This window comes from Grammomys surdaster, unplaced genomic scaffold, assembly GCF_004785775.1.
Source record: "Grammomys surdaster isolate TR1022 unplaced genomic scaffold, NIH_TR_1.0 269, whole genome shotgun sequence".
Classification (NCBI taxonomy): Eukaryota; Metazoa; Chordata; class Mammalia; order Rodentia; family Muridae; genus Grammomys; species Grammomys surdaster.
Genome location: NW_021604710.1, coordinates 1,191,269 through 1,216,070, shown reverse-complemented (window position 1 = coordinate 1,216,070; position 24,802 = coordinate 1,191,269). Strand labels below are relative to the sequence as shown.

Genomic DNA, 24,802 nt, shown 5'->3' with positions numbered 1-24,802 from the left:
AAGAAGCTAGCAGTTGTCCCTTATATGTAAAGCAGAGTGAATAATTGTTGAATCTAAGCAGACTCTCTGTACCACTAGGTATGTAGTTGACTTGAACTGTTGTGTTTTGCTCAGTCTTGGTTTTTTGATCTATTAACTAAATCACTAAGACACAAATCCAGCTAAGCCATTCTCTCCAGCATGAAAAATGAATTTAAGATGCTCTTTGGTCCTACCTTCTGGGTGATGTCACATCAACTCTCTGATTGTCTAAATTTGCACTCTAACCTTAAGAGAATATCAGTAAAGGTTGTCCTTGCATTTAGCATGGAGTCAACAGTGCTCCTCCCTCCATATGCCATGTCCTGGGGAAATTTATGGACACACCCATATATACTCTAAACACCTATGTTCCTGACTAAAGGGTCATATGCAGCCTAATTGGCTTTTATCATAAAAAGACACTTATCCAGAATGTTGCAAAGAGGACAGGGCTAGAGGACTTAGATAGGACCTGTTTTCTTGCTCCACAATCATCCCCGGACTTCTCAGCTTTGCTTGTTTGTTTGTTTGTTTGTTTGTTTGTTTTTGCCTTTCCCTAGTAATAGTGACACCATTTTCAGAGAACCTATGCCAAGAACTTCATCTGTGCTGGGCATAATTCTAACTGCTGTGCAGTTTTAGCTCATCGAATCCTCATAACCATTTTCTATCAACATTTTGCAGATGGACTGTGGATGCACTGTGCTAAGCCTGCCAAGGGTTCCACACGGGCACCCGTTAGTGGACTCTAGTGTTTGTGTGCTGACCACATCCCAGATACACCTCCAGCTTTTCTGTTCAAGAGGGAGAAGATGGCGCTGCTAGGTCTTATGAAAAGTTCAGCACCAGTTAAAAGAGCTCTCTCTATGTTACATTTAAATCACAGCTGGGACAGCAGGTGAACTTTTTTCACATGAGGTTCTTTCCATAGTTTCTGTATTGGCTCACTATGATTTTTGTCAAAATCAACATCCTGATGTTGTCAAGGTTATCGTCTCTCAAAATATAGTAAATGTTTACTTTTATTGAATTATTCCTCAATAATGTCTCCTCTATGTGTGTTTTGAGAAAGATATACACTGGAAATATATAATCAGTGTTTCTGTACCAGGATGCACTTTATTTCTAACAGGCATTGAATAGCCATATTCATATATTCATGGCTACCTGGTGTTCAATCTTCTTGGTACAGTAAGAAGTGGTTGTGCATGCCTTAAGGAGGCAGAGGAAGATAGATATCTGTGAGTTCCAGGACAGCAAGGGCTGCAGAGTAAGACCCTGTCTCAAAAGCAAAATAAAAAAAAGCAATACCTTTATTAGATGAAACAATCCGTTTCAGGCTGTGGATTTTCTTACCTCTTCAGGTGACATGTTATCCACTAAATCTGTTGAATCCTAGGGGAGAAAGACACAAGGCCAAGTTCTTCCTTTTTCTTTTCAGGTTAGTTATAGTTCTCAGAAGCTGTGTCTTCCTGGGCAGGTCATAGCCCCCCTTTCAAACCATCATCTTGGTGGGACTTCTGCCCTTCTAACTAAGGACTTTGATTTCTCATTCCTAAAAGACAAACTCCTGACCATCCTTCTTCTCTAAACACATCCTTACCTGGGTTATTTTCTTCTTTGTGGAGTGAGCTTTGCCCAGTAAGCAGTGCAGCAGGCGCTGAAAGACGGATGATCTTTGATCTGAAAGGAGTAGTGAGAAGGTGGAGGAAGTACCCAGGGCCCCGGACACTGTGACATTAAACAACTGCTCTTCCTTAAGGCTGTCCCTCAGTGGATTCCTCTTTTTTACCTCGGTCCCATTTCCCTGGAGATTAATCAATTAGAGTCAGCTCTTGAACTCGCCTAGCCTCACATCTCCTTACAAGAGTAAGGAAAAGGTGAGTCTCCAGTGTAATTCCCAAGACACGCTGAGAGGTCTTTACCTGCAGAGGCTTCAGGTGGCTGTTTGTGGCTGGGCAGTGGCCCATTAGGCTCTTCAGGGTATGATGGAGCAATAGGAAACTGGGGAGGTGGAGGAGGAGGGGAAGCAGGAGGAGTTGGAGTCAGAGGAAGCTAAAAAATAAAATAAAATAAGCAAAACTTCTTAGATTCAGGTAAGTCTCACATCACATGATACCTTGCTACCTTTACTAGTGGGTGCCCTGGAGATCTAACTGTACCCCTTTCCCCTACCTCCCAAATTCCCTTTTTTCCTTTTCAAAACACCACCCTAGTACTGGTCTCTTTTACAGTGGATCCCGTATTGTCATTTTTGGATTTGTCCCTGTTTTCCTCCTCACTTCCTTTTTGCCAGCACCTGTCATGGCAAAGCCCAGTTCAGCCCAGCCCAGTCCAGCCCAGCCCAGCTATCAATGGCGATGTCACTGGCGACATCTACTGACATTTACCCCTCTGTCAGCCTCCCTTTCCCTTTTGTCTTGGTCACCTCTGTCTTCCTGGAGAGGTCCTCATCTTCATCTTCATCTACGAAGGCAAAGGACTCAGGTCGGCCACCAGGATGCCACTCCCCAGCCAGCTGAGCCTTGCCATTATAGGGCAGCTCTGATAACTTTCGAGCCATGTCCTGGGCAGCCTTCAACCTTCGCTCTGCACACAGGTGGCGCTGCAGGAGGGACTGCAGTTCTGAGCGTTCCACAGAGCCCAGCAGGATCATTGAATCTGGGGGACAACCATGCTTCCCTGAGGGCCTGCCCCACACCTACTCGGCTAGCAGGTCACGTGAAGGAGGAGCTCAGAGCCTTTTCTTACTGCAATTCTTAGCTTTTCTTACTAAAAACTCATCTTAAACTCTTCCAGGGTGGCCTCACTGGATCCCTGTAACTCCACACATTTAGCACTTACGGACCGATTGGCAGCACACTAATTGGTGCTAATCTGTACTTATCTGTATGCTGCCCTAATATAGTGTTTGCAAACATGTGAGCTCACCATTAAAATAGGCTGATCAACCTTATCCAAATGTAATGAAACTTGAGAGGCAGTTGTAACAATCTCAGACTCAATCACACTCTGGAAGAAATCTATGGGTGGTGCCAGCATTGGGTTTTCTAGTCTAGAAGATTCATCACTTAAAGCACCTAGAGCCTGATAGAATATAAGCAAACTGTTCCCTTTCCATGAGCCTTGTATGTGTTTATAGGAATTCTGCTACAGTGCCGAGCATTTTCAGTACGTTAACTACCACAGCACAGCACCAAGGGCACTTAGGTCTTGGATACACCATACACTGTTACATCTCTGCCATCGTTATGAAACCCTTGTACCCCACTGGCTCCACCCTTGCTCTAAGAAAGAGCCATGGCTTCAGGAGCTCCTTAGAAGGTCTCTGAGCTTAGGGAAATGCCTGAACTAATGTAGCTTGAGAGATCTGGATACTCTGAATATCTGAAGTCAAAAACTAACATTGTTTCTGGCTCCAAATAGCTCTTTATATCAATTTTCTAATTCACAGAATAGGGAACTGAGGATTGAAGGTCCAGCTAACAGATCTCTAAAACTATAGAGATTATGATATCTATATTCAAAGACCACTCAATCTAATGAGAAAGACAAACTACAGTGAGAAGTGATACACACTAGAGTGAAATTGATGGGCAGGAGGAATGATAAATGGAAGGAAATGTGAAATCAACATTTACCAAAGCCATTTACTCCTCTGTGAGCAAGAGTTTTCACTGTTCTTTAGGTTGGCCATTAAAGAAATGACAGAATTTAATTAAGTGTGGGTGTGTGTGGGGGTCAGATTTACAGTTGACCCACATTGTTTATGAAGGCTCTATTTGTGAACTAACTTACTCACCAGAATATATATCTGTGATTCCAATACTAGAGATGACTTGGCTGTAATTCGCAGCCATGCACAAAGCAACAACAAAGTGAACCGCGTGAATCTCATGTTCCCAGCTGAGGCTGAACAAACAGCACTCGGCCTTCCCATTTCAGCCCGAGGAAACAAGGGTTCTGTTAGCAGTCTATCTAAGCAGTGTTTTTCCAATATCTGCTTTGTGTGGTGATTCTGCTGTTTAAAATGTCCCTCAGATGCGCTGCTGAAGTGCTGTCTACTGTTTCTGAGCACAGAAAGCAAAGACTGTGCTTTGCCTTATTGAGAAAATATGTTAGATGACTTTTATCTAGGTAGGATTACAGTGCTGTTGGCCACAAGCTCGGGGTTAATAAATGAAAAAATATCAATTAAATATGGTATCTTAAAAGAGAGACACACATAAAACACAGCTATGTATTGATTGCTTAGCAAAAATGTTGTGACCAGAGTCAAAAGACTTAGCTCTGCATTTCCCCTTGGAACATTCTTCTGCAAACTATTCACTAATTCCAAGCTCAGGAAGACTTTAAAATTCATGGCTGTCATGAATATGGGCAATAATAGAATTGCCCACACTTCCTTAATTGGATTTTAACTGCCTTTGTGTGCCTGTGTTATGGCTGTGTTTTGTTTCATTTTTTCTAGAGGAAGAGCATGTTCCTCAATAAGTACAAACTGAGCTTCCCTTAGCAGTTGGATAGCTCTGAGTTCAAGTCCATACCTGCAATGGTGAAGCTTATTGTCAGCTTAACTGGATTCTGGATCACCCAGGAGAATGGTGAGCCACACTTCTGGGTGTGTCTATGAGGACATTACTACAGATTAAATAAGGGGGGAAGATCCACTCTGAATATAGGTAGCATGATCTCATAGCTTTGCATCTCAGAAAAAAAATAGAAGCACAAAAATGGGGGTGCATCTTGGAAGGCATGGGGGCCTGTCATGATGTGTGCTGCTCTGTTCCACCATTTCATCTCTATGAAACGGGACTGTACTCCTTGAAACCATAAGCTGAAATAAACATTTCTTCCCATCACCTGTTTTCATCACATGTTTTAATATCAGCATTAGAAAGTAACCAAGGTGACAGCAGTGCTCTCTGCCACTGCACAACCTGCTGGTCACCAGCTTGGTAGTCTTAGTTGGGCCCTTTACTTTGCACTTACCTTTGGAGTCAACCAATGGTAAAGTCTTGACTGTAGTGGTCTGGAGTAGGTTTCTCAGTTCCCCATACGTACAAGAAGCTGAAACAAACTTCACATCACGTACCATGATATCCTCCACAAAAATTGTAAATTTGCTAAGGAGGGAGAAAGCATCCTGGGTTAGCCCACTCTTGGCCTATGCTAGCCCTCCCTTCTTCCCACAAGGTCTGTCATGTTTCCTTTCACTCACAGTATTTACTAAGTGTATGGAAACATGAAAACAATTAAGAAACAGTGCTTCCCAACACTGATGCTAGACTCATTCTCCACTCCAGGACCTCCCACCTCCCACATCTAAACTAATTCCAGCTAATGGCCCTGACCTGAGCTGGTTCCAACCAAGATCTGGCAAATAGGGAAGCTTCTTGACCTGGATGATGCTGTCATAGAGGGAGGGCTGAAGACTCTGCGCCACCATGTTGGCCAAGATAACAGCCACCATCATGGGCAGGATGTGAGCAATCTGACCGGTTAATTCGAAGCAAATCACAGCTGTGGAGACTGTGTGAGAGACAGCCCCTGTCAAAGCTGCTGCTCCTGGAATGACAGGAATATATTAATGGGTTGGAGCTGTCTTTCTTGACATGGAGAATAAATGAGGGTATAGTGAGAATGACACAGAATAAGAGACGGACCTTGGTCAGTGTCAGTAATTCTAGGACTTCTACTTTTCAAGAGTAAGGGCTAGAAAGCTGGCCTGTTAAAAATTATCCGTTTGATCTAATTTATGCATAACATTCAATAAGTCACAAAGTCTGTGCATATGAAGAGCATTTCATTCATAATGTGAACACAGTGAGAGCTTACCCATTCTTTACTTTTCCACTGAACAGTAAAGACCCAGTGGTGGCAACTTACTTTGAGCTGCTTGTGTCAATGCCAATAGTTTATGAATGAATACTGTGAAAATTCAAGAATCATGCTGTAGATATAGAGCAATGGCATTATCTTTATTAATCAGGATCCACAGATTCCGATTCTGTGTCTACTGTATAAAAAAGCATACTTCCCTGGGATTCCATGTTCCCATCCATTGACTGAAAATGTCACTAAATATCTTCTAAAATTCTTACATGTCTAAATCATTATGATTCTATATGGTAGAATCAGTCTTACATATTTTAAATTGTTTTCTTATCAACTCATTAGTCACTCATACTTTAACTGTATTTCTTATTCAAATACGAGAAAAGGCCAGCCTGATCTACTTAGTGAGTTCCAGGACAGTTGGGGTTATGTAAAGAGACCCTGTTTCAAAAACAATGACAATGACAACAACAACCCCTTAAAGCTAGTAAACCCTAAAGCTAATAAAACCTAAAACAAAACAAAACAAAACCCTAAAGCTAATAAAATGAAATAATAAAATAATAATAAACAAAGTCCAACATGGGATGTATGATCCTAGTAGGTGTCAGGCAGAGATGTTGAGAACATCAACTACATAGTGTATGTACACTGGGAAATGTAAATTATAGAAGAAGAGAAGTGCTTGAAGGCATGAAGAGAAGCGAAGAGGCCTATTGATAAAGGAAGCTTTTATAAGTGGACTAGGATCAGGCAGTTGCGATCCATGCACGGGTCTACCTCACAGGGCATCTTAGAAGGCCAGGGCTCATGTCTCCCACCTCTCACTCCTGTCTTCTAAGTCTCCAGTACCATCAGCACAGCTCAATCTGGGTGGACTTGGCCTGTCACATGCATTATAGGTTCCATAATTATCAGGAAGAGCTACTAAACATGCAAAGACAATGCAGGTTACCCCTTCTTATTTTCTTATTTGATTCCTATGTCCATTTTCCACAGGACGGAGGACTAAGGCTTACAAAAAAGAAACCGTGAGAGGCAGAGCCAAGAGCTGGTTGTTTGAACAAAACTTGAATTAAATAGTGTTGTATTTAAACTAATTTGCTGTACACTGAAGGAAGATGTGCTAGCAGACTTTGATTATAGGGATGTGGGGTACTCAATATCTGGTTATAGAGGTTAGGAATATGTCTCACCAATTACTGCATAGCCCCCAGGTAAGATCTTATAGATGATATCATCAAATAAGATACCCTCGGGGAACAGCATGGCCATGATCTCTCCTACCAGCCTTCCAAATGCAGCTCCTGGAAGGAAGATAAAGAAGAAAAATATTAAGATAATTTTTTTGTCACTATGCTTTCAGCATAATATGTGCTTAGGCATTAAGAGTACTAACACCCTAGGTTTTTCCACCAACCACCCAGACTGTAGCAATTAGTATGATACCATCAACCCTTACCTAGCACAAAAACAGGCATGAAGCCTCCACAGGGTATGGGCATAGTGGTGGCCACAATGGACATCCAAAACTAGGGTAAAAAAAGAAACATTACAGTACCCTTTCCAAAGTTTACCCCATCCCCCTCTCTGCTCCTTACCCGCCTCCCTCCTGCTTCAAGAGTCATAACAGAAATGTCCTGGGATAGCTAACCCTTTTGGAAGCCATCTTGTCTGTCACCATTCTCCAGGGCCTGAAAAACTTGGTACTTTTAGGCTGAGGATAAGAAAATTCCTCCAGATGGCTAGCACAAATCCTTCCAACTTTGAGTGACTATATTTTCTTTTTGGCGATCTAGAACAAGGGAGCTCCAGAAGATCCCTCTTTCACTGTTCCAAAATGACCCTCACCCAGTGAACTCCGTCAGCCCAGGAAGTTTATCTCTGTGGAGTGGTCTAAGATGCTAAGCTGGAAGATGCTTTTACTGTCTCAACTTATATTTTTATAAATTGGCCCCAAATCAATGTAGCAGATACCTTAAAGTCTACTGAACTTTTGTAGGATTAATTTAGCTTTGATTTGAGCATTTACAAAGGCACTGAGAAGGTAAGGATCACAGGGATCCTGAAGAGAAGACTGCTCTGCTTGAGCCTTTGTCTCTGATATCAAACCACCTTAGACAAGGATCAAAATGATATCTGGATCCTGGGAACATACAGGGATAGAATGTATTCTTAGAATCTGTGAGGCCTTGTGATCAATGCCCAGTACTGAAAAAAAAAAATCACTGATATGTCTTGGCTGTACCACAGGGGCAAACTGAGAACCTGATTAGTCTTTCAATACAGCAGAAAAGATATCCAAGGTCAACCTTGCAAGGCACCATTCCAACAGAAATTGGGGCAATTATAGCAAAAGCAGTATGTACATTCTGAGGCAAGGAATGCAGAAGAATTCAGAAATAGAGCAGAACAAGAATAATGGCTAAACATTAAATATCTAAAGAAAAAAAATAAAAGCGTGAGACATAGTTTTGAAAGTACTTCCTATGTAAGTTAATAAATCTTAGAAAAAGATTCCAAACTAATTAGGTACAAAATGAAAACAGCTGAAAGTCTAGAAAGCTGTAAAGATTAAAGTATTTGAAATTCCTTGAATTATATGTGTGATACATTAATAAAAAATAAATTTTTATGAACTTTAGAAAGCATTGCTTCAAGCCAAGGCTGAACCCAAGAGGCAATGATGAAGACTCAGAGAGACGTTTTCTCCAGAAGCGTGAGATGAATCAAAATATCTACTTCATATGAGAATATGATCATCAAGATGGCTGAGAACTGCAATTAAATGTGCAAAGTGAAGAGGATGCAGAGTGATGATTTCTTGCGGGCAGAGGGTGGGCCTTACTTCCGCCTCCTCTGCAGTGGCACCAGGGTGAGCCTTACTTCTGCCTCCTCTGCAGTGGCACCATGCTCCAGAAATGTAGACAGGAAGTAAAGAAAGACAATACACTGATAGAGTGATATTCATGCAAAACAGTAAAGGTTCCTCAAAGCTTAATATTTACTAAAACATTCTAAAGTAATGTTCATCCAGAGAACTTGTTAAAAATGCAGATGAGCAGACACCTCTGGAGGCGACCATTTCAGACAATCTGGAGGCAGGATTCCCATGCACTTGTTGCTTAAGCTTCTTAAGTGATGACATTTAGCACATCAAGAATCCTTGCACTCTCATGTATTCTTGGGAATAAGAACATGGCAGTCATAAGGGATTTTGTAGGCTGGGATTATGTGAAAGCTCCAATGATACAGATGGTAGGCAATGGATAGGTCTGATTTTGGAGCATAAAGCAGATTATCTTGCCAGATAAGTGTAAATCCAGACCAGGGGGTGCTAAAGCTATCAACTCCCATGGCACAAAGAGGGTGACTGAGATTAGCAAACTTTTTTTTTTTAGCTATTGGTACATGAAGAAAAAACCCAAGAGTCATGTGGCACTTGTACAAGCAACATCTATGTTTTAAAAGACCCAGTTCTAACAAAATGAGAAACTAGAAACCTTTTATCACTGACTTCATTATATTTAGACCTATCACAAGAAGAATATGAAAACCAGTCAAAAAGGCTCCCACAGAGCCTCAGGCTAGGTAAAACTCAACAACATAGGCAATGGTATTACCCTTAGTAAAAGGGAGCAGAGACGTTAGAATTATATTCATGTTCATGGAAAATCTCTTCATGTACAACATGATGACACTTCGCACACCTTGAGACTGGGAAAGGTAGGGAAGTAGGACATCCCTTTCACCAATATTAAGAAGCAGCTGAACTGCGAATGTAAGCTCCCTCCCTGACATAGCCAGAAGGTCACATGGACATGGATGAGATTTCAAGTCTAATTATGAAAAGTGGCACTAGTACTAGTCCCTGCTTTGGACTGATCACAATTTGAATGTCTTACAGGCTTCCATTTGGAAATTCATCTCTGTTGTGGTATCAAGGGGGTGAGGACCTAATCCAGCTGTGGTGCTTTGAAGAGGAGGCTTTCGAAATTTGTTAGGATTAGACAAGACACGGGGATGAGACATTAGTGATGGCTTCCTGGCAGCTTTCTGAGGAGCAAGGACAGACAGATGAACCCAAACACAGGTGCTTCTTGTTTTGCTGTGTAATGTTCCTCACAGCTTAGGATTCTGTTAGCAAGAGCGCCATTACTGGTGTGACTCTGTAACCTTGGATGTCTAGAACTGTGAGCCAAAAATTACTCTTTTCTTTATAAGGTAGGCTACCTCAGATATTTAATTAGAGTAAGGAAAAATCAGATGGATATAAGTACTTCTTTATTTTAATTTGACTACATGTTCTATTTTTCACATTTGAAAAAAATAAGGGTACTGTTGTGAGTGCAGAGATTAAGCAATGAAAATACTGGGAAGCAGTGACTGGGGAAACAGAATTTGCAGCAAGGAATACTTTTGTAATTAGAAGTATTAAAGAATAGTGTAGATCTTCTATAAACTGTTAGGCTTGAAACATAGCCCAGAATGTGTTTCTTTTTCTTATACACTTACAATATGAATGTTCTCTAGGATACAATTCAGTGAGAAGTTAATTATAGTGACATACAGATGAATCCTTCCATATCATCCAAGTGGGGTTCTGAGAATAAGCTTGATGTTGGGAAGATACATAACTTGGAATCTGGGGATGTGGATAACGTAAGGAGTAAGTGTTAAAAGATATTTTATTTTTAGAAAACTTTTCAAAATCTTGACAATTTAGCAGTCTGCAGGACTCCAAAGGTAACATACAGCTTAGACCAAGCTGTACCATTATTGGATAATAGATTCTGAAATAATATCAAAACATGGACTGGGTTCCTGCCGATGGGATTGTAGATTCAACAGGCAAGGCAGAGTTACTGTGTTGGGGTTCATGCTATAATCTCAGCAGGAGAGGATAAGTTTAAGGCTAGTCTGTGTTATAAAAGAAGACCTAACTTTACTCCCCAGTAAAGTAAGTTCAACTAGTATAGAAAGCCAGAACTTATAAGTTAGAGAAGATGAGAATTATAAATGAAAGTCTAGACATCAAATCCTAATATTTTTGGAATATTTTCAGGAAAAGTTAGCATTCATTTTGAAGAAAGAAACATAAAGGGTAAATATAAAGTGTCCAAAATATGGATTAAGTTAGTTCATCATCAGTGAATAAGCTGGAAAAGAAGAAATCCACAGCAAACCCTGGGAGCCTAAGCCTGTGAACGGAGACCTGGTGTGTGAAGCAGCTGGCATCTTTAATAATAATATCATTGAAAAATACATTAACAAGCAACAGCAGAAAACTAGGAAATATAAAATTAGCCAAAAACCAATGACCAAGAGTTATGCATTTGGCACCTGGTTTTTCATAGCATTTATTCAACAAATGAAGTCACTGTCTTATAAGAACAATACTAATATAACTTAGTGATTCATATTTTTGTATAATATAAAATCATAAAAGTATCATAAAAAGCAAGGTATTGAAAAGCAAGAGAATTTAGGCTGAATAAAGATGCCTATAAGAATCCCAATCCCCACAGGAGATACTGGCTTGCTTATTTAAGGCATGTTATTAGTAAAAGAGAAATCAAAAGGAAATATCAGACAATCATCAACTATATAGGGGTCACAATCAGGTTTGGAAATAAAAACAAAAATCTTTGTGCAAGGTAATAATGTGAAGGCTCTGCATTTATAATTTGTGATAGACGAATCTAAAGATGAAAGAATGTAAAGGTATTAGCTTTTATTTCCTAATTAAAGTTAGAAAAACTGGTCTAGTCTAGAAACCCTTATACTCTGCCTGAATAGAGAATAATCACATTTGTAAAAATTATTTACAGTCTTAATAAGGTTGATTTTGGTATTTCATCACCTTCAAAATTCTAGACAAGAGATGAGAGAGGTTTGTGTGCAAATCACCTGGAATTAAATAACAAATCCGTGGAGATTAAATACCTAATTGTCTAACATGTGGGAGGAATTTGGTTAATTGGCCTGGGGTTTTTACACAGTTATCTCTATTGCTAAACTCTGTCATGCTCAAATTTACTTGACTGCTCTGATGCCTTAAAAAGATAACAAGGGGAACTATTAAAAAGGTTATTACAATTATGGCCAACATCACTAAGTTGACATGAATGGAGCAATTAAACTACATCCTGGTTCATTTTGATAGACAGACAACTTATGCTGTGGTTTCCTTATGATTTCTGTCTAGGTTGGACACAGAGCAGATGAAGGTCTACCCTTCCTGTACAAGGCCTGGGCTCCTCTACTGTAAACAGACAGAACCTGAGAGGGGCTGTAGTGGGGCAGAATACCTTCATGACAAAGAAGAGAAGGATGATGATGACCACGTTGACCTGGGGGTGAATCCACACAGCTGACAGGCCCAAGCTTTTGGGGTCACCTATGTGCTTTACCCATGTGTTGTTGTCAAAGAGGGTACTGATAGCTTCACGGGGCATCAGCTGTGAGGGAAGAAGCAGAGCAGGCAGGTTTTCCACGAATGGACTGTATGTCCTGTTAGAGAACGGATCCCCAGCCTCGTTAGTCCAGAACTCTTTTTGCTCTGTTCTCTGAGAGAACGTCTAACCTTGGGTAAAACTATGCAAGCTCCAAGTATGAACAATTGTCCTGCTCCTGACTTAGATCCAGAGCCACAGGTATGAGCTAACCCCCTGTTCTTAGACACCCCCAGAGCTGACCTCTCCAGCCATGAATTGACCCATTCCTGGTGGAAAGGTGAGTGAGGCGATGACAAAGGTAACGATTCCAGGATATAACAGGCGGCTGAAAAAGAAAAGATGGTTAGCTCTATCCCCAGCTTAACCAGCCCACAGTGCAGCCATACTCAGCGCCCAAGCTGTTGTTCCCATACTCTTCTATTCATTTCAGCAGGGCATATTCTCTTGGTCAAGAAAATGATCACTTGGGAAGGTAGCCCCTACCAGAGATTCCCATAGCCAAACGTAGCATTCACCTAAAGGAGGAACTGCTGGGGGGAAATCAGAAAAGTTAAGTGTGCAGGGCAAGGGAAGGGCAATGACTCACTGCTTAGCAAGAAACTGGCTGAGAGCCTTGTGCTTTCGGACACCGAGCATGACTTGGCGATGCAGATAAACGAAAACAGCTCCCAAGAACCCACAGCAAATCCTAAGGGTATAAGTCACAGGGGTGGAAGCTCTGACCCAGACTCTGGAGGGAAGCAAATCAGCTTCCCCTTCTCTCACTCTTCAGCTGCCCCCTGGTTAATCCATACTTTCATCTATGCTTCCCACAGCTTCTTCCTGGTCCACAGCCATATCCCAGCCTCCGCTCCCCATACCCAGAAAGAGTGGTCCAACTAACCCAATGACAGCAAAAGCTGGGAGTTCCTTCAGGTCAAAGGGGAAATCCATTCGGAAATTAGTTCTGAACAGAGCAGTGATGGTGACTGTAGGATGAAAAGGCAGCATTTGGGTGGGAGCTCACAGAGAGCCGCAGGGACAGGAAGACACGTGTCAAGGTGTCGTCCCTTCTTTCAATTTCAGCTCTTCTCTTCCATTGAATGTTCCCTTTTCCTACTAGCATCTCTCCATGCTTATATTCTCTATACCATGATCTAATTCCTCCCTAGACCCCGAGCCTTGCTCTTGCTTCCCAAACAACACCATTCATTCTTTATCTGAAGTGCTCCAGAGTTACACTTTCCGTTACTTTACCACCACCCCTATTTTATACCACCTCCACCGAGACCTCCCCTGTTACCAGCATCCTTGTTCCACACCGCCAGGACACGGAACACAAAGGCACTGAATGTGGCTGCAAAGAATCCTCGCCAGTAATTCCGAACAGCAAAGTAGGTAGAGGTGACCTCGATGCTAAACAGCACTCCTATGGGGCAGGGAAGCAGGTCAGGTGCAGACACCCCACACTTCCCACTGCTGAGACCTCAGGAGCTTCACCTGAACTGGGAGTCTGTGCCGCACCAGTGGAAGTGATGTTTTCTTGTTGTTCCTTACTATAGCCACATGCTTGTCTATGGAGGCTTTTTCTACCCTCAGCCCAGGAATGTGAACCAACGAGGTACAGAAAAGATGGGAAATCGATAGGCTCTTAACTCCCTGAACTTCAAGTCTCTTTGTACTTAAATTATAGCACTGAGTGGGGTTCACAACTGTCCAATATCCATGGAGATTTATAGAAAGGTAAAACAGTTCTGTAAAATTATTAAACGAGAAGAAGCTTCCAGAGCAGGTGGTCAGCATTGTTGCCAAAGAGGCTTCAGGGTTTGCATATTCCTTGACACCCCTTTTCGTTTCCCTGTTAATTCCTCCACCCAAGGGCAAGTTTATGAGAAATAAGAAAGACAGCATAGGGCATTGTGCACATCTATAAGATTCAATATTCTAGAAAAAGAAAGCAGAGGATCGTTCTTAATAATGACGATGATACAAAATGTGACTCACAAGGACCAAATCCAGGACAGCCAAGGTGAGAAGAAGGTAAACCATCATGCTTAGCGAGGTGAGTGAGGTAAAAAAGAATGGCAGCTAGTCACTCATTCATGTTCTGAGGGGAGAGGCTCAAGCAAAAAGTGAGGAGGGCGGGTGTAGCATACACAAGGAGTGCTGAGCCAAAGGAAGAATGCCAACGAAGCCATAAAAGCACCATGTGCAACAACAAAGAAACGTATCTCTAAGCTTTAGGATAACGGAGTTGATATTTGATTAGGTCATCAATGACGTTGCCTAAACATTAGCTAAGCCTCTTCCATATCAAACAGGAGGACAGAGGACTGAGATGGAGCCAAGGACAAGCCCAACAGGAAAGACAAAACATGTTGAACAAGACAAACTTTGTCCTCTTCTCATGGTGTGCATTGTTGGTCTGCTCAAGGCTGGCCATTCCCTCCCTATTCAGACAGCAGCTCACATAACAGGAATTCTCTTCACCCCATCCTGTATTTAAAAGTCACATCTCTCAAGTACCTCATGACCTCCACCTTTTCTTTTTCAGGGGACAGTGACTAGTCTCACTGAGTCTTCTGTACTAAGGAGATGGTGGCTTAGGGCTATTTTCTTCTGGAGCCAAACCTGTTTTGGCAGAGGATTTCTCTGGTGTCTCCTTCTCTAGAAAGCCATCCTCATCTTCCTTGTCAAGTAGAAAGCATCTGTTTCTCATCCTACTCTCCCAGTATTTTGGATGATTGTATTTTCCACTTTCAGACATAGTTACTTGTTCACACTAAGCTTTCTGAGACTGGAGGTTCTTAGGAAACTAAGCCCTGGCGTAGTGGTGAGCACCCATTTGAGATTCAATGCCTACACTGGAGTAGAGAGGAGACGAGAGGATATGGAGGAAGAAAGAACACAGAGAGGGAATTTCAAAGACTGAAGCCTCATAATAAAGAGCTATGCCCACCACTCTTCCTGGCCCTCCCCCCACCCTGCTTTAAAGCTCAAGGGCAGAAGTCCACGATGTGAATCATGTTGCCATAATAAAAGTAAAACCAGGTTTGTGTTGCCTGAGTGCAAGTATCCAACTTACATTTTACAACCATTTTTTCCTGCATGATAGAGACTAGGGAGACTTTTCTGTAGCAGGTCTGTCACAGTGTGATTGGGAGTGAGAGCTAACTTTCATCTTAGCCCCAGACAAGCATAAAATATGCTGTTAAAAGAAAACAGAGTTTTAAGAATATGAGCAGCAGTTAGAAACTCTGGTGTCTTAGATCTGGAACATTGCTCTCTTCTTCCACTCTGTTTTCTCTCTGGTCCCCATGCCACACCTCTGTCCAGTGAAGGCACTGCTCTTGGCCTCCATCTCCTTCTACTCACAAACACAATTTCTTTCTCAATTTCACTTATGCCTGTGGCATCAGCCATGGATACTGGTTAGATTAAACTCAGTTCCTGGACTGTAGACTTATCAACCTAGCTGCCTATTTTATATTTGGCCATGCCATAGGAATCTTAAACTCAATATCCTCTAAGTAAAATTTGTTCACTCCCCTCCAGACCCAGTTTACCTCCCGTGTGCTCTCTCTTGGTCACTGCTATCAGTATCTAGTGCACTGCAAGCACTGCGAGCCTGGATGTTGATATAGAACTCGCTATCTTCACAAAACACCAGCCACCAGGCAGTATCGGTATGACTTGATTCCACTCTAGTTTCTCAGCCCCTCCTATGTCTCCTTTGCTGCCCAGTTCTGCCTGTCATCGTGTAGAATCAGGACAAGGACAATAGTCTTCTTGTTAATCTTAGATCAATCCTGCTAATCCACAGCCAACTCTATCCTGCACATTTGTGCCAAAGGGATTGCATAGGCAGGCTGAGCTAACCATGTCATTTCCTTGTTTCAAATCCTTCCATGGTTTCGATTCAGCCATGACAATACTTCACAAAGTCAGTCTCATGAGACAACACAAGTCCCATGACATGGTCTCTACAAAGGAGGCTTGGTTGGAAATGCTGTTTGCAGCCATCCTGGGAACTCAAAACACATTCCAACAGCTCAGATGTCCTCGTTACCTTTCCAGTTCATGTGGTTTTAATTACTTATTTATTCCTTTCAATCTTGCATTTTTCTAACCAACTGGGACTTGGAGAGGCTTTTCACCCGTTACACCTATTAACACTGGGAAAAACTGTGCGCTGAGAAACATATTTGGGCAAATCCTGCCCTAAAGAATAAAACTTGTATTATTCTGCATGACTTCTGCAGACCTTCATGATTGAGGTCCACTCATCTGTTCTGACTCACTTCCTAGTATACTTTGCCATTCTCCCTAGTACTACTTATTACTGGAACAGCAGATATTGACTTTGGATACTGTCCATTCTGTTCAGGGTTGCCTTTCCTCCTTTTCTACTTACTAATTACGCCCATGGCAAACAATGGCTCTTTCATAAAGCAGATCAGGCTCCCCCAGGCTGCCTTGGAGGTTCATTGCACTTTGCCTAGGAAGCCACTTGGGCACTTAACTGCCTGCAATGATCTGTGTGCCTGTCTCCCTCAGCCCCTTGAGAGTAGCAGGACCAACCCCACTACCTGGCACACAATGGGAGCAAAAGGGCTTTGGCTGTCTCAGTAGGATGCTGAATTATATTACTTTGACCAGTACAAAGAGTTTGGAGTTGTGAGTAAAAGATCATAACAGCTGCCTATGTTGTGAGTAAAAAATCTCAACACTACATTTTTTTCCTCTCAGTTATTCTACATTCACAAAAAAGAATCAAGTACTGCCACCTGCAGACAGGTTTGTCATTTGCTGCATAATGCAAACAGCCTGAGCACAGCCCCTTCACTTACAAGTGTTTAGCAGTTTCCTGTGTCAAGAGCAATGCCTTACTATACCTTTTCCTAAGGTAAGTGACGAGACCAGAAAGAGCCTTGGACTGCTCATAAACTGCAGTGTCGGGAAGAGAATGTAGATTCCCTTCACTTTAACGCTTCTGACAACCAGAACAACCATATAGTCTTCTTTGATTTGGAAGACTAAAGGGTAAACAAACACAGCGTGTGAATAAATATGGGTGTGAACGTCTAACGTGCAGAAACTCGAACTCACTACCATTCACTGATGGGCTAACGACTTTAATGACTGGAGCTGACAAGAGAAGTGTAAACAGGATGCCAGTGGTGAACACGCTTCCTGGATGCCCTTATACTGCGTGCTTCCACCATGTGAGAACAAGGCATAGAGAATATGCTTTCATTAGTTTTGAACTCTAACCATACATCATTTCTGAGTTAAGCCATTTAGTTTCATAGAAGACTCCTCTATGAGAAGACTGACTGAAGTTTCATCATTGACAAGAGGCTTCTGGCAACGGGTTGTTTAAGAAGCATAAGCCCTTCTATAGCTGCATTTCCTCAATTACCAACATGGAGTTCCATCATCAGTGATTTCAGTGAATGAGCCATATGATCCCTGCCCTACTAACATAGCTACAGCTCAACTTTGATAAGGGAATAAACAGGCCTGCCTTTTGTGAATCGTATCCTGTCTCTACTAACATATGATAATATCACTGTCTTTCTTATATGGATAGAAACAGTTAAACCCACTTTTTAGTTGCTGGCATATAAAAACTAACTTACTCTAAAGCTCCCATAAGCACTTCCAATTCTAAAGCTCATCATTAATCTATACACAGACTACTGAAATACCAGTGTCTCTAATAAAACAAAAGAGGTAAGTTTTCCCTTGGAGAGGGAAGTACACAGAATCTCCTATTACAGAACAGTATGTGTAAAGGAAAAGTCTTGGCAATGCAAAAAGGCTTTAGCGTAAGTGGAGACCAGGAGAGCTGCTGTGTTTCTAATACCTGGCTGTGCATGTGCTGCCAACATGCCCCTGCTCCAGCCACTGATCTTTCTGTGATGCTCTATTGAACTGCACTCACAGTATGAGGTGGGAATTCAAGTAAAATGGTTAGAAGGCTGCAGAAGGCAAGTGCTACCTAAGAGCGGCCGGCAGTTCTTGTTTTAGTGGAACTGGTTAATTGTAGCACTAGGTGAAGCTGACAAGAACCAGCTGGTTGGCTCATGCACTGGGGATAGGGCAGACTTGCCTCCAAGTGGTGTTCCAAAACAGCAACCGACCCCCACAGCACAGCCCACTGTCAGGATGTCAGTGTAATAGTATGGCTGCTACTAGGGAGAGACAGACAGGTAGGAGGAGAAGGGCAGAGGCAGAGAGATGGGAAGAGAATAAGCATGGATGGGAAACAAAAGAGAATGAGAGGCCTACATCACAGGATGAACACGGTCCCATCATCCCTGTGATTCCAGGCCAGGAGAATTGACAATCAGGAAGTGACCTTATGAGCTCCAGGCCAACAATCCAAAACACATCAAGAAACATGTTAAGCAAATAGATGCCCAGCAAGTGAACAAATAGTGATGAAACAAAGAGGGGCTGAGGAGAAGTAGCAAGAGGTGCCAAGGACTTCCCTCCAACAGAAAACCAACACTGCTGCGAGAGCAGCCACTGTCAAGAGAGCACTCAGCTCTTGGGTAGAAACATACGGGTCCCTGGAGCCGAGACGCAGCAATCTACAGTCACTCCCTGGTTGCCCACCCGTAAGTCACTTCAGTGAGCATGGCCACTCAACTCCAAAGCTACAGCAGACACCAACCACCCCTCCAAGTCTGGCTCAGGCAACCAAGGTAGGGAGGAAGTGAAACTTGCCTCCAACAGGGGCTGCAAAGTAGCATCCCACGCCCACTGCACAGGCTGGCACCAGGAGATCAAGCTGCCCAGGCACGGTCTGCAACAGAGAAGCACGACGGGCAAGGCAGGTGGCAGAGAGGGGACAGACAGGCGGTATGTAAACCAGGGTGGATGTGTCAGGAACCACAGAAGAATGGGGTGGCACAGAAGGAGACATGGAAAAGAATTGACAGTTCATGTGGGTAGGAAGGTAACATGGAGTAGGCCTGGCTCAGTCACCAAAGGGAGACACAGATCAGGAAGGGATAGACACTAGGAAGATAGACAGAAGCTGGACAGAAGGGATCATATGGCTAGGGTCAGCAGGCCGGACATGGAGAACTGGAGCATGGATTAGTAAGATGCCGCCTTCAGCACCAAGGCCAGCCCAGCAGGCAACCCTCCCCTGCTCTCTGCACATACTGAGGGCTTCCTTCTACCAACTGGTCCCTGCTGTGCTGTACTGCCTCACCTTACCTCATAGACACCAGAGAACATGGACATAAACTTGCTGAGGACAGCAGCACAGATGCTGGCGATGTGGACAAAGGGACCCTGGAAGAGAATGGGAGAGACAGGGCTCAGGGATGGAGGAGAAACATGGAGACGCCATTGAACCAGAATTTCCTGCTCCAGTCTAGTTGCTAGAAATGGAGAAGCCAGACAAAAGTTCTGCCTTAAAGGAGGCTCATTCGAGGAAGGAAGAGATGAAAAAATCAGTGTGCTATCAAAAAACACCACAGCCTAGGAAGCAAACCAAGAGGAGTGAGGCAAAAGAGGCAAGGTGGGGACTTGGAGAAGGTGGCCTTCCCTGGCCAATCACCACTCGAGTTAGTCCCTTGGATGATAATTACATGAGTGAGCCTCATGGGTGTCAGAGTGGGAGTTACTAGAAAACAGATACTCCAGGAGTCCTGAGTGGGAGCAGCATGGCATGGTCCCATGAAAAAAGGAGAGAAGTCTTATAATCCAAGCACAGGGATGACGGCAGACTGTGGGGCTGGCCAACTGTAGGGAGGAGTGAAGATCTTACATTAAGTGATATGGAAAGCTCTCAAGACTTTCCTGACTAGAGGTCAGACACATCCAATTCCGCTGTGAAAGATGCTTTGGCTACTGTGCAGAATGGTAATGGGGGCGGGTGAGGGGCAAGTGTGCTCACAGGGATGAAGCTGAAGGAACCTAGCTGGCAGCTTGAAGGAAGAAGTCTCACTATACATCTCAAGTTTTCTCATGTGCAAATAATGGGGAACCCAAGGACTGTGCTGATAGGCCAGTCTGAGCAACATAAAAGTTCCAGATTAGCCTGCCCTTCAGAATGAGACTATTTCAAACAAGCAAACAACCAAACACAAATCAAAGATAAGTAATAAATAAATGAATAATAAATAAGACAAGGAGATTGGTTCAGATTATGTAGACTGCAGACATTTTCTAGAGACATTCTGGTTGTCATAACTCGGGCCTACTACTGGCATCTTCGGTTTGAAGTCAGGGATAATGCATCTCACAGGTCAGAGCAACACCCCTCTTCCCAGCAGTTTCCCAGCCCCAAACCTTATTTATGCCCAGTTGAGGGGCTACTGTAAGGTTCCCCAGCTCTAGTAGTTGTGTCACTAAACCCAGGGTGACAAACTTCCAAGACTTCCCCTTGTTACTGCCCTTTGGCCCTAGTTGAGTCCAGTCAGCTCTGCCATCCCTTCCCTCAGCTATGAATACTTACCTCTTTCCCCACAGGGATGCCACTGCCCAGTCCAGCTGTCAAGGCCACCACCTTGGCTACAAAGGCCTTGAGTGTGAGGTATTCCTTCAAGACAACACCACGAAGAATTGTCTTCATCTCAGGGATTCCAGAGCCTAAAAGGGTTAAAAGAGAGAAGATGTACCTAACCCTAAAGAGACTTAAGGCCCCAGGGAGTGGGGAGGTCTGGTGGGGAGGGGGTGGGGTGGGGACATTCTCTTGGAGATGGGGGTGTGGGGGAAGGAGGTATGAGATGTGGAACAGTCAGAGAGTAGCCTGGGAGGGGGATAAACACTGGACTATAAAAAAAAGAATAAAAAAACAAAAAACCAAAACAGAAGAAAACAAAAATCCAGATAACGTATGTATGAGCTAAGGTGTGAGTTTAAAGGGAGAGGAAAGTAGAGATAGGAAAGGAGATAACCGTGTTAAGGAGGATGGGGGCAGTTCAGAGTGGGAGGTCTGTAAAATACCAGCCTGTGTCGTCTTATAGAAAGTACTCACCCACAGCCTGGGGAGAGATGAGTTGGCAAAAGAGGGCACTGAAGAGGATGAGGATGAGTGGGAAGGTGACCCAGGCCAGGTACTGCAGAGGAAGGCTGGGCTGCATCTGGGCATAAGTCCACTTGTAGGCTGCAGAACACAGACCATGAGTCAGTTAGAATTGAGGGAAGGTGGACAGTCAGATCATCTCACCACCACCCTCACATTCATGTCACTAGATAGTGTGACAACTTGCTCTCATGCCCTGGGCATCTTGGTTGCCTGGCCCCAGGGCATTCCTTTCACTGTAGAAACGCTGAGCTGAGGGAGGTGGCTATTTGTCCAAGTTCCCTCTGGCGGAGGCAGCCAGTGGCTGTGGGGCAAGTCACAGTTGAGTAATAAGATGTAGTGGCACTTGGCTAGAGGCCATAGGGTAACCACTGACAACAGAAGGGTTGACAACTGGCTCCTAAGACTTAGAAACTTCGGTGATGAGACTGAGAAAGCACAGGTCAGTAACCCTGTTAGGGGAGTACTCATGGCTTGCATGGCAGCTGGCAGGAAAGGCCTGGGCGGTGTTAGGGTTCTCCATAAGTTTAGTTTTATCTGGAGCCAGAGTCATACCTGGTCATTCACACAACATGCTCAGTTCAAACACACCTGCTCTACTCTAGGCAAGAACTCCAAAATAGTTTCCATATGGAAAAGGGAGAGGGCAGCAGTCCAGGGAGAACTTACCCTGAAGGCTCTTGGCACTAACATAGTCCATGCACCAGCTGACTAGAGCCATCAGTAGGCCCAGGAGCACAAGGAAGATCCAATCTTCCCCCAGCTTCCTTCTCAGCACACGTCCCAGGCGGTGGACACAGTCTAGGGAGAGGTAAAGGGAAGGAAGCAAGAAAGCAGCTCTCTAGTCATTTCTTTGGGAGCAGGCTGAGGAGTCAAAGTGGGATTTGTCTCTGTATTAGTCACTGGACATCTCTTTAAGTCTCTGCCAGTTGCTGTCCCTGTCATTCCAGAAAGCACTACCACCTTATTCCTGGAGTGTCCTGTAATGTCCATGTACATACAGTGTTCATGTAAGACTATTGTCTCTTATGGTTGGGAAAGAAGAAGCCAACGTGTGTGTGTGTGTGTGTGTGTGTGTGTGTGTGTACGCACGCATGCGCACTCCCATGTTGGAGATGTGTAATAGGGAACCCAGGTTATTCTCCTAATCCCTGTACCTCCTATTATCCTCAGCTCCCATCACCTTGACATTTAGAATAGTGGTCCTCATCCAAGCTGTCCACGGTAGAACTGGAGCCCATCTTCTTGGGCATTCCCCTGTCCTGTGCCATATATGAATATCGTTCTTTGTGATGGCCATATATCTGTATGAATAAAGAATGGTCAGTGTCTATTTTGTTGAAGAGTCAAAAAGGCTACAGAAGGCACTACATAGATTTACAGAGAAAAGAAGAGCTGTTTTGAATCCTGGGCATTGAAGATTGCACGCAGATTGTTATGGTCTTCTCTCAACTCTCTTCTGTCCATTCACACATTTCTGTTTTCCATTGCTCTTCCATGCCTGCTTCTGTTTCATCATTTCTCCCAACTCAGACATGTCTTGGTCCATAGTAGTTTTTATCAGGAAACTTCTACTTGGAAGTAGAGGTACTAAGAACTGTATGGAAATTACTCATCCATACCAGGCAGGCATTTCCTGTATTACCCTGTGTTCTGCATGTCTCTGTATTTCCCTGTCACTCCTGCATTGACTTACCATCTTAGGATCCCAACTTAGACAAAGAGAGGTCACAGAAATCTAGGTAAGTATGTTAATATAACCATATAGTTATATAACTATATAGTAAATGTAGTTATATAGTTTCAATGCTGGATGGGGTCTGCTTGTGTTTTGTCTTGCTATGCTTGTCTGCCTTGAGATGCTCAGCTTCCTTATTAAAGGTTTTATATACCATCCATCTCACATTTTAGAGCTTATAGACACAAACAGGAATGGGGCTCAAGAACGCAAGTTAGGGCTGGAGAGATGGCTCAGTGGTTAAGAGCACTGACTGCTCTTCCAAAGGTCCTGAGTTCAATTCCTGGCAACCTCTTGGAGGCTCACAACCATTTGTAATGGGATCTGATGCCCTCTTCTGGTGTGTCTGAAGACAGCAACAATGTACTCACATAAAATAAATAAATCTTAAAAAAAAAAAAAAGAATGTAAGTTAATTTACTTCCCAAAGTGAGCTAACTGGGTCCCACCGACAAGTGAAGAGGGCAGACCTATCCCTGTTAGCATTTGTGTCTGTGAAGGATGTATAAGAGTGCTAATCACTTCATGACGGCCCCACACACTCAACACTAACTCATCCTCTGGGGCCAGGGTCAGCCCAGGTCGTGATTCTGGGACAGCCTGGGTAGAAGAGATCTTATTTCACAATATGAGCAGCAGTGTGATGTTTCGGTCCTGAGCAGGCACATACTAACTATCCTGCTCATGTGAAAATCATCATCTCTCTTCAAACTCCACCAGTAACCCAGAGAGAGAAACCACTCCTAGCTGTGCACGGTGGTGCACACCTTTAGTCCCAGCACACAGGAGGCAGGGACTGGTAGATCTCTGTGTATCTGAAGCCAACATGGTCTACATAGAGAGTTCCAAGCCAGCTGGGGATACATAGTAAGATCCATTCTCAAAAACAAACAAAGCCAGAAAATTTTTCGCTTTAAGATCAACGCTTGGGGTTGCCTTAGCACTCTGACTTGCAGACTGGGAGAAACGAGGAAACAGTTGTTCTTGGTCCCTTCTAACAAACACTCAGGCTGGGAAAACACTATTAAGAGACAGATTTATTCTGCTGGTCCAGCATTAACCACCACATTATGATGGGTTTAGGGAGGGAGAAATCAAAGCCCAAATGTACAAGTCATGAAATGTCTGCAAAGTGTTGAGAGCCCTCTAGTGTGTGCAGAACTGAGGTGGGAAGGAGGGATAAAACTATCTGACAAAATGCTTTGCGAGCCCTCTAGTGTGTGCAGAACTGAAGTGGGGATTGGGGCAGAACTATCCTGACAAAATGCTTTGGGTCCTTTAGTAGTGTATGTAAGACTGAGGTGGGGATAGTGGGCAAAACCATATTGATAAAATGCTGATAACTGTTGTATCCTGGGAGTTCTACATCACTCTAGTTTCTATGCAAGTATAGTATTTCCCTTCATAAACATTAGACAAAAAGAAGACATATTACATTCCTGCTTGCTTTCAATGTTGGAATCTGGATGAACTCTATCCCCAAACTAAACTTGCTAGTCTTCCTTTGGCCAAGTGTCCTGTCACCAGAAAGTGTTCTAACTATCCAGGCAGTAGTGGTGCACGCCTTTATTCCTAGCACTCTGGAGGCAGAGCCAGGTGGATCTCTGTGAGCTCTAGGCCAACCTGATTGACAGAGCTAGTTCCAGGACAGGCAAGGATACACAGAGAAGCCCGGTCTCGAAAAACCAAAAGACAAAAGAAGAGAGAAGAGAAGAGAAG

At 43.4% G+C, this 24,802-nt stretch overlaps 1 protein-coding gene across 2 annotated transcripts in view; it reads right to left on the bottom strand.

Annotated features, from left to right (window-relative positions):
* Window positions 1–24,802, bottom strand: part of Clcn1 (chloride voltage-gated channel 1) — a 30,236-nt gene that overhangs the window by 3,228 nt on the left and 2,206 nt on the right. The window contains exons 2-21 of one of the 2 annotated variants that reach the window (XM_028776386.1): window positions 22,529–22,649; window positions 22,015–22,146; window positions 21,298–21,426; window positions 20,776–20,909; window positions 19,530–19,607; window positions 19,032–19,110; window positions 18,412–18,490; window positions 13,600–13,725; window positions 13,201–13,285; window positions 12,904–13,005; window positions 12,558–12,642; window positions 12,171–12,320; window positions 7,322–7,391; window positions 7,056–7,166; window positions 5,376–5,589; window positions 5,014–5,147; window positions 2,450–2,682; window positions 1,947–2,076; window positions 1,625–1,704; window positions 1,378–1,416 (exon numbers count right to left, since the gene is read on the bottom strand). In XM_028776386.1, the coding sequence (XP_028632219.1) occupies window positions 1,378–1,416; window positions 1,625–1,704; window positions 1,947–2,076; window positions 2,450–2,682; window positions 5,014–5,147; window positions 5,376–5,589; window positions 7,056–7,166; window positions 7,322–7,391; window positions 12,171–12,320; window positions 12,558–12,642; window positions 12,904–13,005; window positions 13,201–13,285; window positions 13,600–13,725; window positions 18,412–18,490; window positions 19,032–19,110; window positions 19,530–19,534 (1,722 nt within the window). In that variant the 5' untranslated portion in view covers window positions 19,535–19,607; window positions 20,776–20,909; window positions 21,298–21,426; window positions 22,015–22,146; window positions 22,529–22,649. The remainder of the gene's footprint in view (window positions 1–1,377; window positions 1,417–1,624; window positions 1,705–1,946; window positions 2,077–2,449; window positions 2,683–5,013; window positions 5,148–5,375; window positions 5,590–7,055; window positions 7,167–7,321; window positions 7,392–12,170; window positions 12,321–12,557; window positions 12,643–12,903; window positions 13,006–13,200; window positions 13,286–13,599; window positions 13,726–18,411; window positions 18,491–19,031; window positions 19,111–19,529; window positions 19,608–20,775; window positions 20,910–21,297; window positions 21,427–22,014; window positions 22,147–22,528; window positions 22,650–24,802) is intronic. The other variant, XM_028776385.1, reaches the window with a different exon arrangement.